A 22,106-nucleotide genomic window follows, 5' to 3' on the forward strand; every position below is an offset into this window, starting at 1 on the left:
AATAAACTTCGCCAAAATAAGTTTTTGCTATTAAAAAAATGGCTATAAGTGACCATCAAGTCAAGGTGCACGAATGGTATTTTTAAAGCGATAGTAGCCGAGATTTCTATCTTTAATTTAAGCCCAAGTGGTTCCGTCCCCTTTTGTTTTTTTGCTAGGGCTTCTCAAATATTGCGAAAAACGCGATTTTTTGATACTTTGACCACGTTTTCCCCAAAATCTAAAGCTGATGGAAAACTTGTACTTACAGATTCGTAATCAACACAAAAAGGTCTATCTAAAACGGCTTTAACATTTTCGGAAACCAAGTGTTTTTCCAAGTTTTGTTGGCCTGTGTAATATTTACATTTGTAAAAGTTACCATAGAAAAAAAGTGCCCGATGTATTTTGCTATTTTTTTTTTTGGAAAATGTTCAGCGAGGTCCCCCGAAATAGTAGCAACAGGAATCGGCGAAGGGAAGCAACTTGTGGGTTGAAATTGTTTCCAGGGTACCGTGATACCTTGTAATATAAATAAAGAAAAATAGATGGACATCACACTACAGATAAATTTTCCTTATAGAGAATGTGAGGGCGGGTTGCTGTATTGGTCTACAAGAACCAGACCAGATATTGCACAGGCTGTAAACGAAGCAAGCAGGAAGGTAGAAGCACCAAGGGATAGAGATGTTATAGCAATAAGAAGAATCTTCAAGTACTTGGTAGGAATTCTAGATAAGGGTATTACATTTAATAAATCTGAGAATACATCAGTTTTGAAGGCATATTGTGACACTGACTATGCAAATGATGTAAAAACTTGAAGAAGCACGACTGGTTATGTAGTAATGTTTTGTAACGAACCCATTTCGTGGTGTTTCAAATGACAACCAATAGTCGCTTTGTCAACCACTGAGGCCGAATACATATCAACGGCAGATTGTTGTAAAAAAACTATGTATTTGAAATCACTGTTGAATGAGTTAATTAATTGTAAGCCTCATATAATTCTAAATATAGATAGTCAAAGCTCTATTCAACTGATTAAAACAGGATTGCTTAACAAAAGATGAAAGCATATTGACGTTAGATTTCATTTTATATACGAGCAGTATGCTAATGGAAATATTTCTGTAAATTATTGTCCTACGGAAAAGCCAGTGGCGGATATTTTAACAAACCCATTGGCGCCCAACTAAACGGGTGAAAAAGAATAAGTTTTTGTTGAACATAACCACACTTAAGCCCGGCATAAAATAACCGCGTGCTCATCTGAAGGAAAATAGCAATTTCATCATCGAATCAATTTAATACATCATAAAATTAGATTTAAAGAAAAATTTAAATATTTTAGTCGTTTTTCTCATTTTGTTGGTCACAAAATTGTACGTCGGTGAACCATACATATTCGAGTTTAATCGATTTCTGATTAATTTTTTCTTTTAGAAATTCTGCTATTATAAATCGTCATTGAGATTGAATCAAATAATTTTATTTGAATTCATAATCACTGTAAATCATTATCGTCCTCAGTCTTCACACGGCATGATTTAATTGATTTTTATTGGAGCTCGTTTTCAATCAAAATTTTTGTATATATTTTGATTTTTTATTTCCGAGGGGGTGAATGGTGATCGATTTGCGATGCGAACACCATTGATCAGCAGTCATAACCATTCTCGTTCAGTTCAGTTCGCCAATTCTGAAAAGCAAGTTAATTGAATTTTTTTAATCAAGTAACACCACACATTGACGGTCAAGATTTTTGAACCGATAATTTTTTTCCTCTTTTCGTCTTTCGGTATGAGTGCCAGTAACGCAACCGATAACACGGTCAATACTAATTGAACCAAACTTTTCATTTTTCTTTATTTTTCGTGTATTCATTACCAATAAGATTTGAAATTCGTATCAAATTAATTTCGCTTAACATTCTCAAACTGGTTGAATATTCTCAGTCTGATTTGGTCTTCCGGTAAATTCGGGGGTGGATAGTCTTGATCTTTGTTGCGTACCTTGTTGGCGACAGAAGGGACCGAAGGAGATACAGGTAATACTCCTAAGTATTCAAGGCCTTCGCTGCATCCCGGGAGCAAACAACTTGGTCCATAAGAAGATTCGAGCTAGTGCGTTAAACGCCATTCTCAGCCCACGTTCGGTATAATATTTTAAATTAAATTTTGGACCCAAAATCACATGAGACATACAACCAATTGAGCGTGAATTTTTTTTGTTATACTAAGAGTAATATTCAAATAGATATTGATTTGTTCGGCATTATTTTATTTCGAAATTGCATGTTCCAAACGAACATTGATTTTTTTTTTCTCGCCGATTTAGCTCACACACTATCATAGAATAGAATAATAATAATATTAAATAATAAACTGAAGTAAATACTGTATTGATTTTAATCGAGTACCATCCTTTTATAACCTAGACGTTAATAGTACGGACTTTAGAACGGACTGGTAGAATTTTTAATAATTTGAGTTTACAGTTTTGTATTTGAGTCTTTCAACATGGAATTGTTTCCCATTCTCGATGCAACCTATTTGACAGACGAACAGCGACAGATCGAAGGTGAGATATATAACCTATATCCAGCACCAGTTCAGTGGACCGACACCGAAATAACCGCTCTCAATGGTAAAATATCTGCTTACGTTGGCCAACCATGGTTGATAAAATCCCATGCCATACACCAAATGAATGAGTTGGAAATATGTGAGAGAGCATATCGAGAACTGAATGCAAATGAGGCGTTAACACCGCAGGGTCGCCTTCATCAAATGATACATTATTGTTATCGAACCGCTCGGTTAAAGTTAAAACCTGAATCGGCTCCACGCCAAGAGGACCTGGTCGGAAGGTTTCAATCGAAGATTCGTGAGCTTCGGATGTCTTCACCGAATACGGTAATCCCGACGTGCGATTCCCGATTAAGTTTGAACTCGACTTTCCATGGGTTTGATAATGAACGGGGAACAATGAGTTTGGCTCAAAATACTGTTCCATCACCACGTTTACCCTTAACTAGACCGGATCCGATTTCAAACCAGTATATACCGATTTCGGTTCAGGCAACTGAACCACGGTATACCCTGACCACTAGTACGGTTAATTCAAATGCTCAACCAGCAGTTCCTAATTCATTGTCAGGCGAAACGGAACCAACACCCTCATTGCACCAACTGTCTGTAATGGTGTCTGAGTTGTTGAGAACACAAACACAGATGCAACAGCAAATGATCCGTGATCGGATTCATTTGCAGCCAACAATACCTGACGTTCGTGACATTAACCAAACCATGCCACCGACCTTGAATCATACCTGGATACCACCATCGGTGGATCCTCCTCATGTTTCTTTGGTTGGTCCGTCACCCTTACAAACTCAAATGACCAATACCTACCGTGGTGTTAGAACGTCTCATACCCAAGAACCAATTAATGAACCATCTCATTTATATCCGAATTATTCGCTATCCGGTCCACCGCAGTCACGACCAAATCAAGCCACTATATTCGACGAATCTGCCCAAGCGGATGCAATGGATAGGAAATTTAGAGGCTTACCATCATGGATGGGACGTGCTCAATTCGATGGCGTTCACGTAAACGAAAAATTTCTATCGGTTGAAGATTATTTGGCTATTATTGGCTCATTTCGATATAAGATCGGGGTACCCGACCATGAATTGGTTACGCGTTTGGTACCCACACTCACGGGGGCCGCTCGACAATGGTATTTCACCGAACTGAGAAAGTTCGGAGATTATCAGGATTTTTGCACAAAACTTCGTGCTCGTTTCCTCAACAAACATACTCGGGCTCAAGTAATAATGTCATATGCGCAGATTAAATTCGACCCACGGTCGCAAACGCTGTTGAAACATATCGATGACTTGACATTCCAATTGCAGGGTAATGCCTGTGGCCTGGATGAACGGGATCACCTCGATATCATCATCGGTACCTTATCCGATCATCTTCGTGAACTCGTCCACACTCGACAAGTCCACACGTTAGAACAATTGCGGGAGTTCGCTCAGCGAATTGCACCGCATTCGTTCATTGTTGCCACATCCCGTCCGGAAAGAACCCGTTCGGATAGACAGCGATCAGAACCACGGGAAATTTCGGCACTACATGATTCGCCGGATGATTCGTCACATTCGGAATATACCGCTTCGTTCCCTGGATCCGACTCAGATGACAGGGAATGTGCGTACGTGGGCAAGCATAAGAAACCCTTTAAACCATCTCAGAAACGTACGGATTCGAAACAAGTCGGTGATTATAAAAATGACACAAATCGAAATGAGAATGATACGAAAGCAGGAACCATCGTCGACCCATTTCTCACTGTTGAGGGGGACGAAAATTTACGATGTGCAAAATGTCTCGTGTGGGGTCATCACTTCAAAAGGTGTCGAACCCAACCGAATCGGGTGATATGCTACAAATGTACACGACCGGGAGTGACGTCGGACCAATGCCCGTGTTCAAAAAACGCATAAGTGAGTCGATTGGGAATAGTGGCCCATCGTACTCAGAATCCATAACTTTTTCTAAATCCACTGTCTCTAATAATCCTCATTCTACCGAAGTCCCTCTACAAATCGACACATCTTCAGTCCCGAATTTCAGTAATAATTCTACTCTGATTCTTAACGAATATAATCAAACTCAAAGGGATGGCAAAGAACCATCAACCAAATGTTCTGAACGAACACCACCAATTACCAAACCTACTTCAGCCCCAGTCCCTAATCACAAACAAGACGCGGTTAATCAAGTTAACCAACCACGACTCCGCGATGTTTTCTTTATCTCAGAGAAATGTTTGACCTATAACATTCCGAACGATTGTCGCGATTATCTCACGGTTATGGTTAACAACCATTCTCATACGGTTTTACTCGATGGGGGAGCCGAAGTCACAATCGTATCACAAACGTTTTATGAGAAGCACAAATGGGGACAGTTGCAACCTACCAAAACATCCATTGGTCTTGCCGATAATTCGATCTCTTTTAAGGCCATTGGTAAAGTGAATGTATTATACACGGTCGGTAGTCTTACCCGAATTGTGCCAACCATTGTCGTTCCGATCTCACTGAAACACCCAATTATGGGACGGACATTCCTTGAGGCCTTCTTTTTCGAACTGGTGCAGAACCAAGAAAAAGTGGAGCGATTTTTAAAAAATACAGCCAAAGGTGATACGGAAGAGGTTGCATCCGCGAAAGTTGAAATGGTTACGGCGGATGAATTTATTAATTTTTGTAACCAATGGAGTGGGAAAGAACCAGCTCAGTTATCTTCTATGAGTAGTGATCTGGAGCCAATTGACGCTTCCACACTCGGTTTAGACGGTGACATAGATACACCAAAAATGACCAGCGTCAGCCTTCCACATAATCTCACTCCAGAACAAAGACAAATGTTGGACGCCGTTCTCAAACTTTTTAATCCAACTCCTGTGTCTGGTCCCTTAAATGTCACTAATCAGATCGAACACGTAATTGACACAGGTGATGCAAAACCCGTCATGAAACGCCAGTATCCAGTATCGCCATACGTGGCTGAACAAGTTCAAGCCGAACTGGACAAAATGCGTAGTCGTGACATCATTATGACCATCGAAGAAAGTCCTTGGCGGTCACCAATTCTGGCTGTAAAAAAGAAAGACGGAACTTGTCGCGTATGCTTGGACGCAAGAGAATTGAATAAAATCACCGTTCCAAATGCCTATCCAATTACGGATACTAACCAGATTTTAGCACGACTAAAGTCAGCAAAATACCTAACCAGTATTGATCTGTCTCAAGCTTTCTTTCAAATTCCCTTGGCAAAATCGAGCCAACTGAAAACAGCATTTGCATTCGGGAACAGGCTTTACGCTTTTCGTCGCATGACGATGGGGTTGAGAAATTCACCCGCCACATTAGCCATTCTCATTGATAAAATTTTCCGGGATTTAGTTCCACATGCATTCGCATACGTGGATGATTTCATAATTTGCACTTCGACGTTTGAAGAACACGTTAAGATATTGGCTATTGTTGCAAAACTTTTGGCTGGGGCCGGCTTAACCATCTCAACATCCAAATCGAATTTTTGCTGTAAACGATTGGAATTCCTGGGTTACGTTTTGTCTCAAGAGGGTCTATCTGCGAATCCATCTCGTATTCGAGCTATTGTTGAATTCGCACGGCCCAAAACGGCAAAAGAAGTCAGACGGTTTGTTGGTGCAGCAGGCTGGTACCGTAAATTTATTCCAAATTTCTCGGAGATCACAGCTCCCCTTTGTGAATTGTATAAAGGAAACCGAAAGGGACCCATTGAATGGAATACCGCTGCTGAACAAGCCTTTCTCAAACTCAAAGAGTATTTAACTACTACTCCCGTTCTGACTATGGCAGATTATTCAAAACCATTCAAGGTTTATACCGATGCCTCGCTGATCGCGGCGGGAGCTGTTCTAGTACAAGAACATGATGGGAATGAACGGGTGGTTCAGTATTTTTCAAAGAAATTCTCGAAAGCCGAACAAAATTACACAGCATCCGAACGGGAATGCCTAGCCGTTCTCTTAGCGGTCGAAAAGTTTCGTCCATATTTTGAGGGTCGTGAATTGGTTGTGGTAACGGATCATGCAGCGTTACGCTGGCTAAAAACTCTCAAAGATCCAACTGGTCGCTTATGTCGTTGGGCGATCCGATTATCACCATACGAACTCAAAATTATTCATAAACCAGGAAAACATTTGGAACTTCCTGACGCCTTATCTCGTTCTTTTGCTCTTCTCAACATCGTTCGCAGAAACCCAATTGACCTTCCGAGTGATTTTCACGTGAATCTTTCCCCAATCACGTCCGTGATTAACATTGACCCAAATACTGGCGATAAATGGTACAACAAAATGCATGCCATGGCCTCAAAACAACCATTAGATAGATACAAAATCGAAAACAACCTTCTATACCATCGATTGAAATTTTCCAATCAAAGTGCGGAAATACTGTGGACACTTTGTGTACCATCTTCTGATAGAGCCAAAGTTCTCGATGAAAACCACAACCAACATTCGCATCAGGGTGTTTGGAAAACTTACAGACGTATCTCACAACGCTATTACTGGCCAAACATGTATGAGTCCGTTTACCAGTACGTTCGGCAATGTGAACTATGCCACCGCATTAAACCAAGTAATGAGAGCACCAAAACACCTCACGGCGAATATAGAGAACCAAAACGACCGGGTAGGCAATTATCGATTGACTTCGTCGGTAAGCTGCCCATCTCTAAAAATTGTAACCAATGGATCTTCGTAGCCATCGACTGTTACTCGCGATATGTCTGGGCGCAGCCCATGAAAAATGCAAACGCCATATCCGTAGTCAATTATCTTCGACATATATTCACGGTGAATGGCTGCCCCGAACTCATTATATCAGATAATGGTACTCAATTCATCAGTCAAACTTTCGCAAAGCTTTGCGCCGATTATAACATCAAACACCTGAAAACGCCTTTGTACCATCCACAAGCCAATCAGGTAGAGGCGACAAACAAAAGCATTAAACTTGGATTACGTGCTCACATGGCTGATCTTCTTGAACATTCCTTTTGGGAAAACCATCTTTCTCGTGTTATTCATGATATTAACACTTCAGTGCATTCAGCCACGGGCTACACGCCATATTTTCTGCACACCGGTCGTGAATATGTGAAAGATGGAAACGAATATAAATTACTATTGGATGTAAATCCATACCATACCCAGGAGGTGGAACAACGTAAAGTTCTGGCTGATGAAATTCGAGACAGACAGTTCGCACAATATCAACAAACCGCACAACGGGCATTGACCCGCAAAAGAGAACGCCATTTCGAGATAGGCTCGGAAGTGTTCATTCCCAATCCTAAACTGTCCGTGGCCGGAGAGGGCTATGCACAAAAACTAGCCCCACCAAAAAATTAGAGCCTATGTTTCACGGAAACTTGGTTCGAACTCATATGAACTGATCGATGCTAAACACCGAGTGCTTGGCAATTATTCCGCCGATTTAATTACAACACGCTAACTCATTCAGTACATTCGCCTTCTCAAGAATTTCGATGAATATATGGCGGGCCTCCAGACTCCATTGATCCTGCCTTATTACAGGGTACCCGGCTGGAATAAATTAATTAAGTTTAGTTTTGTTATATCCATAGTTTTGTTATATTATATCCTCAGTACATTGCTAGTAAATCGATCAAAGCAAATAAGAAAAGTTTCATAACCAAATCATTTACCAATGCCTTTCATCTACCGTAGCTTATGTAATGCGTACTGAAACTAAATACGAAAGACGGAGCATTTGTACATACATACATATGCGCTTAAAGGCGAACTGAACGAGTCAGGATGGGGTTGATGAAGATCATGTGGAACGATTTCGATGTAAGGTCTAACGTCGATCAAACCACAGCCCGTGAATTGCATTCTAACCACCATTCTCATATCCCTACTAAACGCTCCACATTTTTTTTTTGTTAACGTGTCGCTGAAGATGAGAGGGGGATAATGATCTATTATTTTTATTGCCCAAATAATAGACATAAGAACGATTATAAGAAATGTAAACATAACAAAACTGTCAAAGCTAAACTTCAAAATGGGGGGGATTGCCAGATGAATGTATGTAACCAATGTTATCCAAGACACGAACCATCATATCGGCATAGGCACGAATTGACAGTGACAATAGGGAAACGCCCACACTTACACACGATAAAAGAATCGGTGGTCACATACCACGAGGCTAAGGAAATATTCTTCCTTTCCCGAATTGGACACGGAGCGAACCACACGCATCAGCCCTCGCAAGAACGGAAGTAATCTTAACCAAATAATTAAACTGGGTTAAAAGCTGGCGACATTCAGTTAGTCGATATTCACCCATATCTAATAAAGGGAAATCGACTGAGCCCAAACATAAGGAAAAAGGCTATCAGTAAAAAGCCGTAAGTGTGCAAAGTGTTCGAGGCGGTAACAGAATTTAATCGTGCTATTCGTTTGCAGTTTTTTTTTATCTTGTATCTGGTTCAGTCAAAGGCAAAGGGTTCCGTCACATTTCTTCCGGCGAATCCCCAACCAAATTGTGCAGGGGAAAATAAAGAAGTTGTGAATGCAAAACCTGGTCTATTCATTTGACAGCAATTGGACCCCCATTCGCCGATTATCCCAAAATCATCAAAACGTAAGTCTGCCACTTTCTTGTCACCATCCCATTGGAAACGAGCTACCCAACAACAGTAAATCGAGATTCCTGTTTGGACCGACAAAATAAGGTCAAGCAAATCACCACTTGAAAAACATAAATTTTAACATCACTGTGAGAAACTAATTAACTAAAAGAAAACCTAACTTGAACATACATACATACGAGTATGTATTCTGGATATAGATGTGAATTCATACCATTTCATGTTTTCCAAAATAAGTCTATATTACGATACCTACGATTGTAAGCTTGGTATTTGTTTTTAATAACTATAAAATTGAAACTAAATTACTTTTTTAGTTTAAGAAACTTAAATCTCAAAAAAATAGGAGAATCTGTTGTTTATACGAAGACATAAATAAATAATCGATGAATAATCGTAGATCGACTTATACTTCCTGTATCGCTAGAATAGAAAAAATAAGAAAAAGGTTCTAACACGTGTCACTCTTGTAAGATTTGACTTTATTAAAACCCAAACTGCGAACTTTCAAACATATATCCCTCTAACCGGTAAGAGTGCCTCAAGGCAAGGATCACAAAAATCACCTTTTGCATATGAAGATGTAATTTTTCATTACGCAAGTGAGTTCAACGCTCTTGATCATATGTTTGATGACATTTCTTTCTCAAATTAGAATGTAATCCGACGGGCCGTTTGTCCTCTGTAATCCGTTTTTTGCGAACAGGTGGAGGAGAAGGTCCTGTTTTCGTATTATAAAATTTCTGATTTTCAACGTTCTTTTAACTCAAGAATTTTATACCCGTAAAGTTTCAGTCATAAGCTTTACGATTTTATATCTACGGTGTTGAAAATAGTTGGATTTTATGTTCTATAGCAAAAAATCTAAGTGTGCCTCAAGGCACTCTTGTCGTTCGTCGCGAATTTTTTTACGCGTCGCATTTTTCTATTGCGTTTTAGTTATGCAAATACTTTTTATACATTTTTCACCAGTTTTTCATAAAGTGTCTAAATAACAATATATGCAAATCGTTCCATGATGTCGCGTGAGAAATTGTCGAAGTTATCAGCCGAAGAAATTCTTGAATTTATGGATTCTGTGGAGACTAGTAGTATAGCCGAAGCTACCGATCCAGCAGTTGTACCAACCAATGGTGGTTTGATGGCAGTAAGAGTTTCTCTCACATCTTTGGAAAATTGATTTTACGTACTGATCGTATGGATTTTTTATTGCAGACATTAAATAAATAAACAGAGATTCCGCTGAACTCAGCAAAGTCATCTGGTGCAAAACAAACCTTAAACTTCATATAAATGAGGTGGCATTTCGTGGCTTACCTGAGCACACAAAAACGCTCTCAAGACCGGCGCAATTATTTCTATATTTTTTCCCTAAAGAAATAATTGAAATGATTGTTTAAGAGACGAACCGGTATGCTCTAACTTAATCAGGATATAAACTTGAGATTCAATGTGAATGTCGATGATATCTGGCAGTAAATCGGCATTCATTTATACATGTCGGTTTAACGCCCCCCCGAATTTAGAAAGCTAGTTAATGAAGAATGTATTCGAACCCATTCGCAAAACGATGCCATTGAAACGGCTTGAAGTCACAAAAAGATTCCCGTCGTTCCGAGATGGGGATGGACGCAATGACCGCCGTTTTTATCATTTCATTGATACCTGAATTCCGAGAACAGATCGCTGCTGGTCTTGTGAGCTACACTCAAACGCGTTCGGTTGGTGGCCCATCTTCAACAAGTCAACCTTCTCCTCCACAAGATGAATCGCAACCTGCTGCTCTGAGTGTTGGCAGAAAATCTGTATATCATGTTGATGACGTTCTTTTCAATGGTAACAATCAACTTCCTAAATGGCTCGAGAAAGTGGCAAAAAATGGTGCAAATTTTGTAAAAAGTATGCAATTTATATTTATTTGATCTGCGGCAAAAAATTGCTTTTTGGAATAGCACTCAAAAAAGTAATACATTTTTCTAGATTCCATTGCACTGCTAAACTTTTTGGAATAAAACCGTTGGTACTTAATAAAATTTCTATCTGTTCATATTTTTTGCTTTAACCGACATGAGTGCCTGGAGGGACGGTTTCGTTTATCTCACCTGGAAGTCAAACGAAGCGACAAAATGGTATATAGATGACGACATGTAGTTTATTATGCCCAAGTTATGCCAGAAAAAAATTCCCAACCATTTCTGATCACTATTTCAAAGTTGCCGGTTTGAGGGATGCACAGAACTGAATAAAATAATAAGTTAAAAAAAAATAACAAAATAAAACCTTTCGTTATTAATATATGGATCTGACCAAGTGCGACAATACTAACTAGACTTACGTGTGTTGATCATATAAACTCTTTTGTTGGAAAGTTGTATTATAATTTGAGGAACTTAAGAATGTCTGCCTCTTTTACACCAATTGATATCAGTTGGAAACTTCCAATACGGGCAATACTTCCGATAATGGGCAATATTAATAAAAATAAACAATTCCTTCTTCTTAAAATTTCAGACCTTTTACTCGTTTTAGTCAAACAAAATTGAAGTAAAAGGTATGAAATTGGTATCAGCGTTGTTACGAATAATATTCCAAAATAAAAGTCCTTTCCGGATAATAAACAAACGGCCTGTCCAAATTAAACAAATTATATATATTATATGAAAGAGGACTGAATTAGCTTTTAAACAGAAATAACGAAATACCTTTATTTATATGTTTTTTTATAATTTAATACTAAAGAAATGCATATACCTGACACAAGGTTTGTTCTATGGTAATTAATTAACATTTTTTGTTGAAATATTTTTCAATATGTGGCTTTCCTCGTTTAGAAATTTCAGTTTTAAAGCTATTTAAGTCTTCTTTCATTTGATAAAAAACTTGTTTAATTTGGATAAGCGGTTTGTTTATTATCCGGAAAACACTTTTATTTCGGAATAATATTCTCAACAACCCTGTTTGGTATAGCAAAATTTGAGTATACCCCTGCTGGGCTGTGAAATCACTGATTACTTGAAAGCTAGAAATTGTGTATTCCTATTTCGTCTTATGATGGATAAAACTCCTTGCTACCTGTATGAAAAATTAATATTTCCAAAATCAACGCGCATAAATGACCTAATTATCCCTGGCTACAACTATCTCAGCTCTGAAAGGCTATTTTTTGTCAACGCTATTCGTATATGGAACACTATTCCAGCCACTATCCGTAATACTTTAAATAAAAGCAACCTTAAGACTTTTTATTCATACTTTCGCTAGTTAGTCTTAACTTTTATACTTGTTACTCTGAGATGAGCCCTCTACATATGTATATATGTATATACATGTAATTATATAGCTATAGTTATGGTACAAAGTTTCATATTCTAAGTTTTTTCAACCTAATACCTGTGCCAATTTTGTTTACCCCACTCCTTTTTACTTTTATTGACTCATATATATGTATATATATGTATATAGATTACTGTTTCACAAGATATTTATAAATATCACTGTACTAATGCATTGATTAATAAATGAAATTAAATAAAAGAACGTTTGGGTAAATTTTTATCACTGAAAATACCCAGCGTGAAATTGTAGCTCCATATCACAATTTTACTGTAATTTGTCGATGTGTGTTATGAATGTCGGAAAGTTGTAAAAGCGAAAATTATCGCTAACTGGTTATAGAATTTTTCCACCGATTTTTGATTTAAATAACTTCATATGAAATAAATTCTGAATAGCATCCATACATACCTAAAATCTCGACCGTATGAACCTGATCCCGATTTTCTTGATCACCAAGTTGACATATATAGTCGCCAGCATCCTGGGTTTTAACATTTGCTATTTGCAAATCGTAGTCGCCAACAATTTTAAATCTTTGATCTCTTGTAATCTTCAAATGTCCTGCAGTTAAAACAGAAGAACCTTTTCGCCATAATAAAACAAATGATCCAAGGTTTTGGACTTTACATGGTAGTTCTATAGTTTCACCAACAATCACTTTATATAAATGTCCACGTGATAGAAATTTCGGCGTAACTGTGGGGGAGTCGTGATCTGCGATGGTAAAGAGCCCTTCGGTGTGAGACGCTAGAATCAAATATAATAGAAATAATGTATCAGTAATATACTGAAGGGACCATTTCATGTTTTAAATATGTTGTCGTTTAAAGTGAAAAACCGCCTAACTGACAATTTTGTCTAAAAGGAGATTTGCTCACATTGGGATCTCCTCACTTAAATCAAGCAAAAACTCTGATAGTTTGTAATACAACAACAAAAAAGTAAGGGGAGGGGCCGGATTCCAACTTTCGCTATCTCTAAAATGCTAACATATGCTAACATGCTAAAGCTAAAATTTTATCCGAATTTTTGGCGATATCCAAAATTTCGATTCTGTCCTCCCTGCCGCTAAAAATTGCCCAGCCCAAATTTTAGTACTTTATCCGGCCGAAAGTGGCGCTGTGCAGCAACTGCAACTGTCAAAATTTGTTTATATTTCAATTGAGAAATAATCATACTGTGGAAATAATGGAAATATATACAACGTTTATACGTTAGCTATTTGCGAATAAAAATAATTTGCAAACACTTAACTCACTGTTCATATGACTGAAAACTTGATACATGAACATCAAAAAAAAAAAGCTAAAAATGCCAACGTCTTGTTTATAGAAAGATAAAGAGATGACCATGTGAATAGCAACGTCTTGCGCTTATTTGCAAATAATACCACTAGTCAATTCTTATTTGCGTGACTTATGTAGTTATTTACAAATAAAAAATTAACTTTGCGTTTATGCGGTAAAGTTTAACATTTTGCAAATTGTTATTTGCAAATAATACATGCGTATTAACGCGGTAAGTAAATTCGCAAAGACAATTAAGTTACCAGCGGTCAGCGGAGCATTAGCATTTGTATTATAAATAATATCGGAGTAAAATTATGTGAAAATTAAATGTTTTATGATGACAGTATGATATGAATATCTGCTCAAGGCATATATACCAGACATCATGTAGTCTATATATTTGTTTTTAGTTTAAGAACTTCAAAATAGCTACAATTAATCGATTTAATAAACCATCTAAATTTTTCTTTTTTCAATTAAGCTCAAAATATTTTATAGCATTAACTTTTGTTCTTTGGTCACTCATCCGTTGCTCTTTTCCATTTTTCCTATTGATTACAAAGTTTTTTCTATATAGTTGAGTAGTTTAAACTAACAGCAATAGAAAAATTTGCTGTGATTTGTTGGTAAATTTCTTTAGCAGTAATTTTTCTATTCGCCAATTTTTAACTTATTTAAGTGAAAAATAGCGATTTTTAATAATAATAACAATAGATTGGCGCTTACACATATGTTAGTGTTTGGCCGAGCATCTCCTCCAACTTGTGGCGTGCGCCTTGATATTGTCACACAAAGCGGAGGGACCTACAGTTTTACGCCGACTCCGAACGGCGATTGTATTTTTATGAGAAGCTGTTTTACATGGCAGAAATACACTCGGAGCTTTGCCATTGCCTGTCGAGGGACGACCGCTGTTAAGAAAAACCTTTTTCTAAATTTTTTGCGATGTTGCTTTGACCAGGGCTTGAACCCAGGTGCTGGTGAGTGAAAGCGAGCACTGCTTACCACTACACCACAGCGGCCGACATATATAGCGATTTTTAGCGATGCAAAATAGGCTGGAATCACAATTTTAGCTATATGAGCTGTCAGAACAGTTCACTCACTTTATCCGGTTCATTTTGTTCATCGCTAAAATCTCCCACAAAATTAATCAAAAATAGAGAGTTTTAGAGTTGGGGTTTTAAGATAGAATCGCAAAAATTGCTAAAATTCATTTAGAATTTTTTGGTGATGAAGTTTTAATGATAGCAAAAGTTGGAACCCGACTTCTGGACTCAGTTATTTTGAGAAAATGCAGTGTACACCGGGTGCAAAATTAACAACCAAGTGAGGGAGGAGCGCGGCCTCAAGTAGCGTCGCTACCGGGGAAAGGAGAGTTATCGGACGATAAAACTCTGCCTTGTTGACCGGTTTCCTCGGTTTAAGCATTGGGATAACTCTTTCCATTTCCCAGATGTCTGGAACAATGAGAGTGGACAAATTTAAAACCTTGGTGAGGTAGTCTACTTCCGCAGGACCCATATTTTCAGCAATAGCATGAAAATTCCTTCGGATCCAATAGATTCAAAGGCTTTCGTCTTCCTCTTGGCTACCTGAACCTCACCGTTGGTGAAAGCAAGAGGCGCACTGGGTGTTGGCTGTTTGTGCATTCTGCTGGTCACTCGACATTTGGCTTTGTCCACAGAAGGATGCAGCGTGAACTCTCGATTAAAATAACTCGCGCATCGCTCCGGGTCCGACGCAGCGGGGTCGCCGAAAGATATTACCATTCTATCGTCGCTCTTCGTGGGTTAGGACATTGGTCTCACGGTTGCCCAAAGCTTACTCACACCAGCGGTTAAGTTACAAAACTTCAGACGGTCATCCCACTTCTTCCATTGATGGCGGTTTACTATTTAGTTGCTGAATTTTCGTGTTGAGATCTTTGATGCAGGGATTTCGGGGATGGGCTTGGCGAAGGCTGTCACGCTCATCTGCTAGGACAGCTGCTTCAGCTGAAAAGTTCGGACGGGTTTCCGAGATATATCCAGTAGTAATGAAAAAGGCTGCTGCAGCTGATACAAATTTGCGGAACTTATACTCACCTTTATTAACGTCGGTTGGTGTGGGAAGGATAGCGTAGGTGCTTTCAGTAACTTCCGCAATCAGCTTTTTGGAAGTAGGTTCGGTGTTCGAGGGAAGAAAAATAAGCAAGTTTATCTATAGATATGATTATGGGAAAATGCCAACATCAGCATAGGTCACGGTCATAGCACGTTATGTGTGTATCAGACTAGACCAATGTGCATTGAAGTCAGCATCTATCGTACGATTTTCACCTCTGAGGAGCGTACATATTCAGGATTATCTCCCGCGGGGAATTTAGCCCTTTTCCCGAATAATCTGGCTTTTCCGAAGTCCATTTAGCGGCAGGAAATGAGAAATTTCGGGAAACAGGAAATCCAGCTTTTCACGAAATTTTTTGAAGGATTTTTAGCTTTTTCCCTTATACAATATAATACATACGTATGTAGCGTGGGCCGAAAATCCGCTGTTTTAGAATTTTGATTGGTAATAGCAAAAATATGGTTCATTATGCTCTAAAAATAATCTATGTGAAAGATGACAATTTTTGGTCAATATTTTAGGCTCGCCCAAGTCCACCAACGTTCAAGTACTGAAAAAAAATGTTCTTAGCTTACTTCGATTCCCTACAAAAAAGTTCCATATACCAAATTATGTAGGACTAATACTTTCGAAAATACCTGAAATTTTAGTAAAAAAAATGTTTTAATTGATGTATTTATTAATTTTTATTTTTTCAGCATATTGAACTTTGATGCACTCGGGCGAGCCTAAGTTATTGAACAAAACTTGTCATCTTTCACACAGATTATTATTTATGAACCATATTATTTTTAATGAACCATATTTTTGCTATTACCAATCAAAATTCTAAAAAAGCGAACTTTCGGCCCACGCTAGTATGCATGTATTAAAAACTCAGTTTCGATATGATTAAAAAAGTTAATATGTGTTCAGGTGGCAATGTTTACGCGCATCGCATGAGGAGATAGAAGACATTCTAAAACATTTTAATTACAGTGATTGTTAGAATGTAACCCTCTTTATACTACATGAAAACACAGCAACACAGTTCTGCGCCGTTGTACCATACAGACAGCTACATGCTGTGAAATCAAACGACTGACACACACCACCGAGCTGTCACTTCAATAAAGCTTTTGTTGTCTATTCCTTATTCGTTTCATCGACGTCTGGGAAAGTAAGTCGGTTTCCTACAGCAAACTACACTTTAAAAAAGGAATAAACTAAAGAATATTGGATCCAATTTTGAGGGCGTTTCATTTTTGTTTGCAACTTTAAAATTTTGGCTTCCCTTTCGGGGACACGTCACAATATTGTACGAAACACTCAACTGCTCGTACTGGTTTTGCGATCAATGAGCTGCAACCCGTTTTTGCTAAAACGCCACGTGAGAAGTACGTGGGTATCCATAACAAGCAAACTAAGTGCAATTGCACCAGCATGGAAGGCGATAAAGAAGAAGCTCATTATTAACTTTTCGGCAAACACACGAAAAACCGCGAAGTAGAAACAAACGTGGGGTTATTTGATTGCTCGTAAACGATTCCTAGATGACTTTCCTGCCAAATTTACCGCGGCACACGAGGGATCTTTGCAATTAGCCATAGCATCGAACGACACCGCATCTAAGACACAGTTGGACGATAGCGATTTTGCAGATATCGAAGGCGCCTATTGTGAGTCCTTAGGGGAGTTCGAATACGCACTTTATAATCAGTTACCAAGTCCATCGACGGAACCTTTGCAACATGCTAATCTTTCAAGGACATGTTCTCTACCTGTGTTATTAATTACGTGACCTGAAAGGCTGCCTATCGGGAGACGCCAAAGTGCTCCTCGGAAATTTGCTAGTTATAGACAACAATTTCAAAGTTGCCTGGGATATACTTCAGCAAAGAAAAATACGACTTATGTGCGCCTACTTGCACAACATCGTGAAACTTCATAGTGCGTCAGCTGAATAGTCAACAGCAATACCAAACTTATGGAGAGCGTGCACTGACGCAGCTTGCTAGACCCACGGAGAAATAGGAATGACTGACTTGTGTATCTGATCACCGAAAAGCTATATACAGAAACTCTTAAGCAATGGGAGTTGTCCCTAGACTCTGCCAACCACATCCCAATATACAAAGTATTAGTACAGTTCTTGGAAAAGTGTATTGTGGGCAGCGGCGGATCCGAAATTTTCTGATAGGGGGGTTTTGCGGGAAATTTTCTTAAACGAGCAATTTTTGTGTATATGTATATGTATCCATAAGTTTCTCGGCAACGGCTCTAATGTAGCAAAATGAAAAATCGTTTAAAAAAGACTTTCGAAGTTGTATTCCTTCCGGTTGTCAAAAACTTTTTATTTGTCACGGGGAAAATACCGTAAAAATTATTTGTATCGTGCGAATATCTATAGAAATTATTAGGGTTTGAAAAACTGTTAGCACAGCGACAACAGCCAAGCATTTGCTTTTTTATAAATTGTTGATGCTTTGCTAGCCGGCAATTACAAGTACCTGATGAAGATCTTGCAGAAGCAATGAGCTTAGCCGACGACGCTTTAAAGGAATTTGAAGAAATGCGACAAGATGCAGAAAAAAACTTTCATTTGCTTTTCGAACACGTAGAAGAAGTATGCACCAACCTAGGTACAGAAATCAAATTACCGCGATACAGCAGTCACCAAAAGAAGCGCTTTAATGTGAAAACCGGAGACGCCGAGGCATACTATCGCATTACTTTTTACATTCCCTTCCTTGATACATATATTACTCTTTTGAAAAGCCGGCTTCTAAATCATAAATCAGTTTTAAATAATTTTAGTGTTTTGTTTCCAAAGTATGATTTTAACGAAAAAAAAAATTGAAGAACTGTTTGCTTTCTATGAAAAAGTAATCAACTGCTCGAAACAAAACTTTCTTCTGGAGGTAAAAATGTGGAAAAAACGAGTTTCACACGAACATTTTCGAAATGCTCTCGAAGCATTACAAGTGGCTAATGCAACGTCTTTTGGGAATGTTTTTAAGATCTTACGTATATTGGCCCTTTTGCCCGTTTCAATAGCCACACCTGAACGAAGCTTTTCATGCCTGAAACGAATTAAAACCTACTTGAGAAATACATGTCAAGAAAGGCTCAATGGTCTAGCATCTATGAATATTCACAAAGATATTAATTTTTCAGTTGACGAAGTTCTAGAAGAATTTTTCAAAAAACCCCGAAAAGTTTGAAAATTCTTGGTTTCATTGATTTATAAGTAAAAAGAAAAATTTAATGTGTTTAAAATTATCAAAATGTTTTATAAATAAAGCGAAAAATGGAACATATGATTTTAAAAATTCGTGTTTGAAACTTTATTACGCATACTTTCTTCTAAAGAGCTTTTTTTCTAGATCCATATTAGTGAAATATTATTCTTTGACTTGAGGGGGGAGGGATTTAACCCCCAAACCCACCCCCACCCCCTGTGTATCCGCCACTGATTGTGGGTTTAGAAGCAGCTGAAAATCAGAAGACGAAGGACAACGGTCCTAAGCCAATGCGCCATCAATCCATCTGCTGCCATCACGCAAATTATCTACCATACCCGTGATGTTTTGCTGAGAATTTAAGACCCAATCTCCACCTCATAGATTACAAACAGTTATGGCAAAGGGTCTATGCAAGTATTGCCCAAAGAGCGATCACTTGCAAAACAGATGTCCGTCTTCGTTCTCATGCAAGCGATGTAACTCAAAGCACCACATGATGCTACACCCATTACGTATACATCAACACAAAAGCATTCACTATCGTCAACACTACTTGCCACCGCCCAGTGTTGTTTCTCCTTCTGGTCACGCCTTCACACTCAGAGCTCTTTTTGATAGCGGCTCCCAAGCCACATTTATCAGCGAATTCGCTGCTCAGCAATTGAGGACCGGTTACTGGAGTCGGGGGAGCACAAATAGTAAATTCTGGGTTAAGCGTTCCAGTTGCGATCGCTACATCGTAAGATATACTTTAAAAATGGAGTCGATTTAAATAAACTAAAGAATTCAAATCGGGACGCGTTCAATTACCAATGAAAACGCTTAGAAATGGATTGGACATCGAAACAACTTTATGAATCGTTTATGGATGAGTACCTCCGCCTCGGACACATGGAGCCTGTCTCCGAACGGTGTGAACCGCAACAATTTCGCAACATACCCCATCATGGAGTTTAAAAAGAATCTAGTTCTACTACGAAGATGAGGACAGTTTTCAAAGCAGCGTATCGGAATAAGTTGGGAGTGTTGTTGAATGATTGCTTGCATGTAGGCCCTAAACTGCAAAATGACCTGGCGTCGGTTATCCTGAAGTAGCGTACTTACCGTATAGGGTTTATGGCAGATATTGAGAAGTGCTATCGCCAAATATTGGTTGACCCTCAGGACACTGACTTGCAGCGAATTGTATGGTTAAACGAGATGGGGGTTCCGACGGTTTATCGTCTACTTACAGTAAATTATGGCCTAAACTGTGTACCATATATTACAATAAAAGTTCTCCACTCGTTGGCCAAAAATGAAGGCGATTCTTTCCCACAGGTATCCCAGGTACTAAAGCATTGAAGGTGAACAAATTGATGACGAACATAGATGTAACTTTGATCAACATCAGGAAGTGAAAGCATTGGGTCTTTATTGGATTGCCTCGTCCAATGAGTCATCTATCAGATCTATCTGGCCCTATTACCAAGCGTCAACAACTCACGGATGTTGCTAAGATATATGACCCAATGGCTGGCTCACACCTATTGTTATAATAGATAAAGCAATTGTGGATCACTGGGTGCAGCTGAGACGATGTCATTCCAGAACCTTATCAGAGGCAGTGGAGAAATTCTAGAAAGGAGCTACGAGAAGTAGAAGCCATTAAAATGCCGAGATGGGTGCATACTGCGCCAAACGCTATTTCGTATCAACTCCACGTTTTCGCGGATGCATCAGCGCTTACTTATGCGGCGATAACATATCTCCGCGTCATTACTGCCGACCAATCAGTGAAGGTGTCGATATTAACGGCCAAAAGCAGGGTTGCGCCGCTGAATAAAATAGCCATACCTTGTCTGGAGTTAAATGGGGCATTGTTAGCTGCGAAGCTTACTAATAAAGTGCAGGAGTCTCTTAACCACCTGGCAATGCAAACCTTCATTTGGTCCGACTCAACCACGGCCCTTAGCTGGATTCGTTCAAATCCGGGAATACATAAAAAACACATATGAAACCGAGTAAAACAAATTCAACAAATATCCAGCAGGGACCGATGGAGATATGTCCCAACGAAGCTAAATACGGGCAATGGGTATATCACCTTCTAGGTAGTGCGCGTGCGCTGGGCTTGGGTCTCGCCACGTTAAAACCCCGCCCAATGAAAAAGAACAAGCAGCCTCGGATGAGACCCAATTTTTTTGATGACGACCACGGCAAACGTGTAAAGGACTATGATTTAAGGGTATGCACCTTGAATATCCGGACCCTTAATGGGGAAGGTGCCTCTGCCCGGCTGGTTGATGTTCTCGGGAAGACAAAGGCTGACATCACCGCCATCCAAGAAATGGCGATGGACGGGGCAAGGAAAAGTAAGTGTAAAGCCTTGCGACGTCTGCTACAGTTGGCACGTAAAGGTGCGCAAATTCGGTGTTGGATTCGTGGCAAGATAGAGACTTCGTCGCCCAGTACTGGCGTTCACCCCGGGGGAAGAACGTACAGCCAAAGTCCTCATCAAAGCTAGATTCTTCAACATCTCGCTCATCTGCGTCCATGACGAAACGTCCGATAACGGACGGAGGCTGATTGATTTAGCCGGGGCACGAAACATGGTAATATTTAGTACTAGGGTCCTGCATAAGAACATCCACCAAGCTACATGGCTGTCTCCAGATCGAAAAACGAGAAACCAAATCGATCATATTGTGATAGACGGAAGGCATGCGTGCGGAAGGCGTTTCAGTCGTACGTACACTCCGAGGGACAAACATCGACTCGGACCACTATCTTGTTGTAGCTAAGATACGCACCCGCCTCGACTCACAGACCTGCTCTCTGAGAGCACTCTTCAACAATCTGACATACGCGAGCAGTGGAACCACATTTCCCGATCATTACGTACCGCCGCCGAAGGGGAATGTCA

At 39.2% G+C, this 22,106-nt stretch overlaps 1 protein-coding gene across 1 annotated transcript in view; it reads right to left on the reverse strand.

Moving 5' to 3' along the window:
• LOC118739733 (lachesin-like) overlaps window positions 1-22,106 on the reverse strand; it is a gene marked incomplete at its 5' end in the record, with an annotated part of 96,504 nt that overhangs the window by 71,678 nt on the left and 2,720 nt on the right. Inside the window, 1 exon segment of the mRNA XM_036471244.1 lies at window positions 12,988-13,326. Coding sequence (XP_036327137.1) covers window positions 12,988-13,326 — 339 coding nt within the window.

Source organism: Rhagoletis pomonella, unplaced genomic scaffold (genome assembly GCF_013731165.1).
Source record: "Rhagoletis pomonella isolate Grant_MI unplaced genomic scaffold, Rhpom_1.0 Rhpom_scaffold_00005, whole genome shotgun sequence".
Classification (NCBI taxonomy): Eukaryota; Metazoa; Arthropoda; class Insecta; order Diptera; family Tephritidae; genus Rhagoletis; species Rhagoletis pomonella.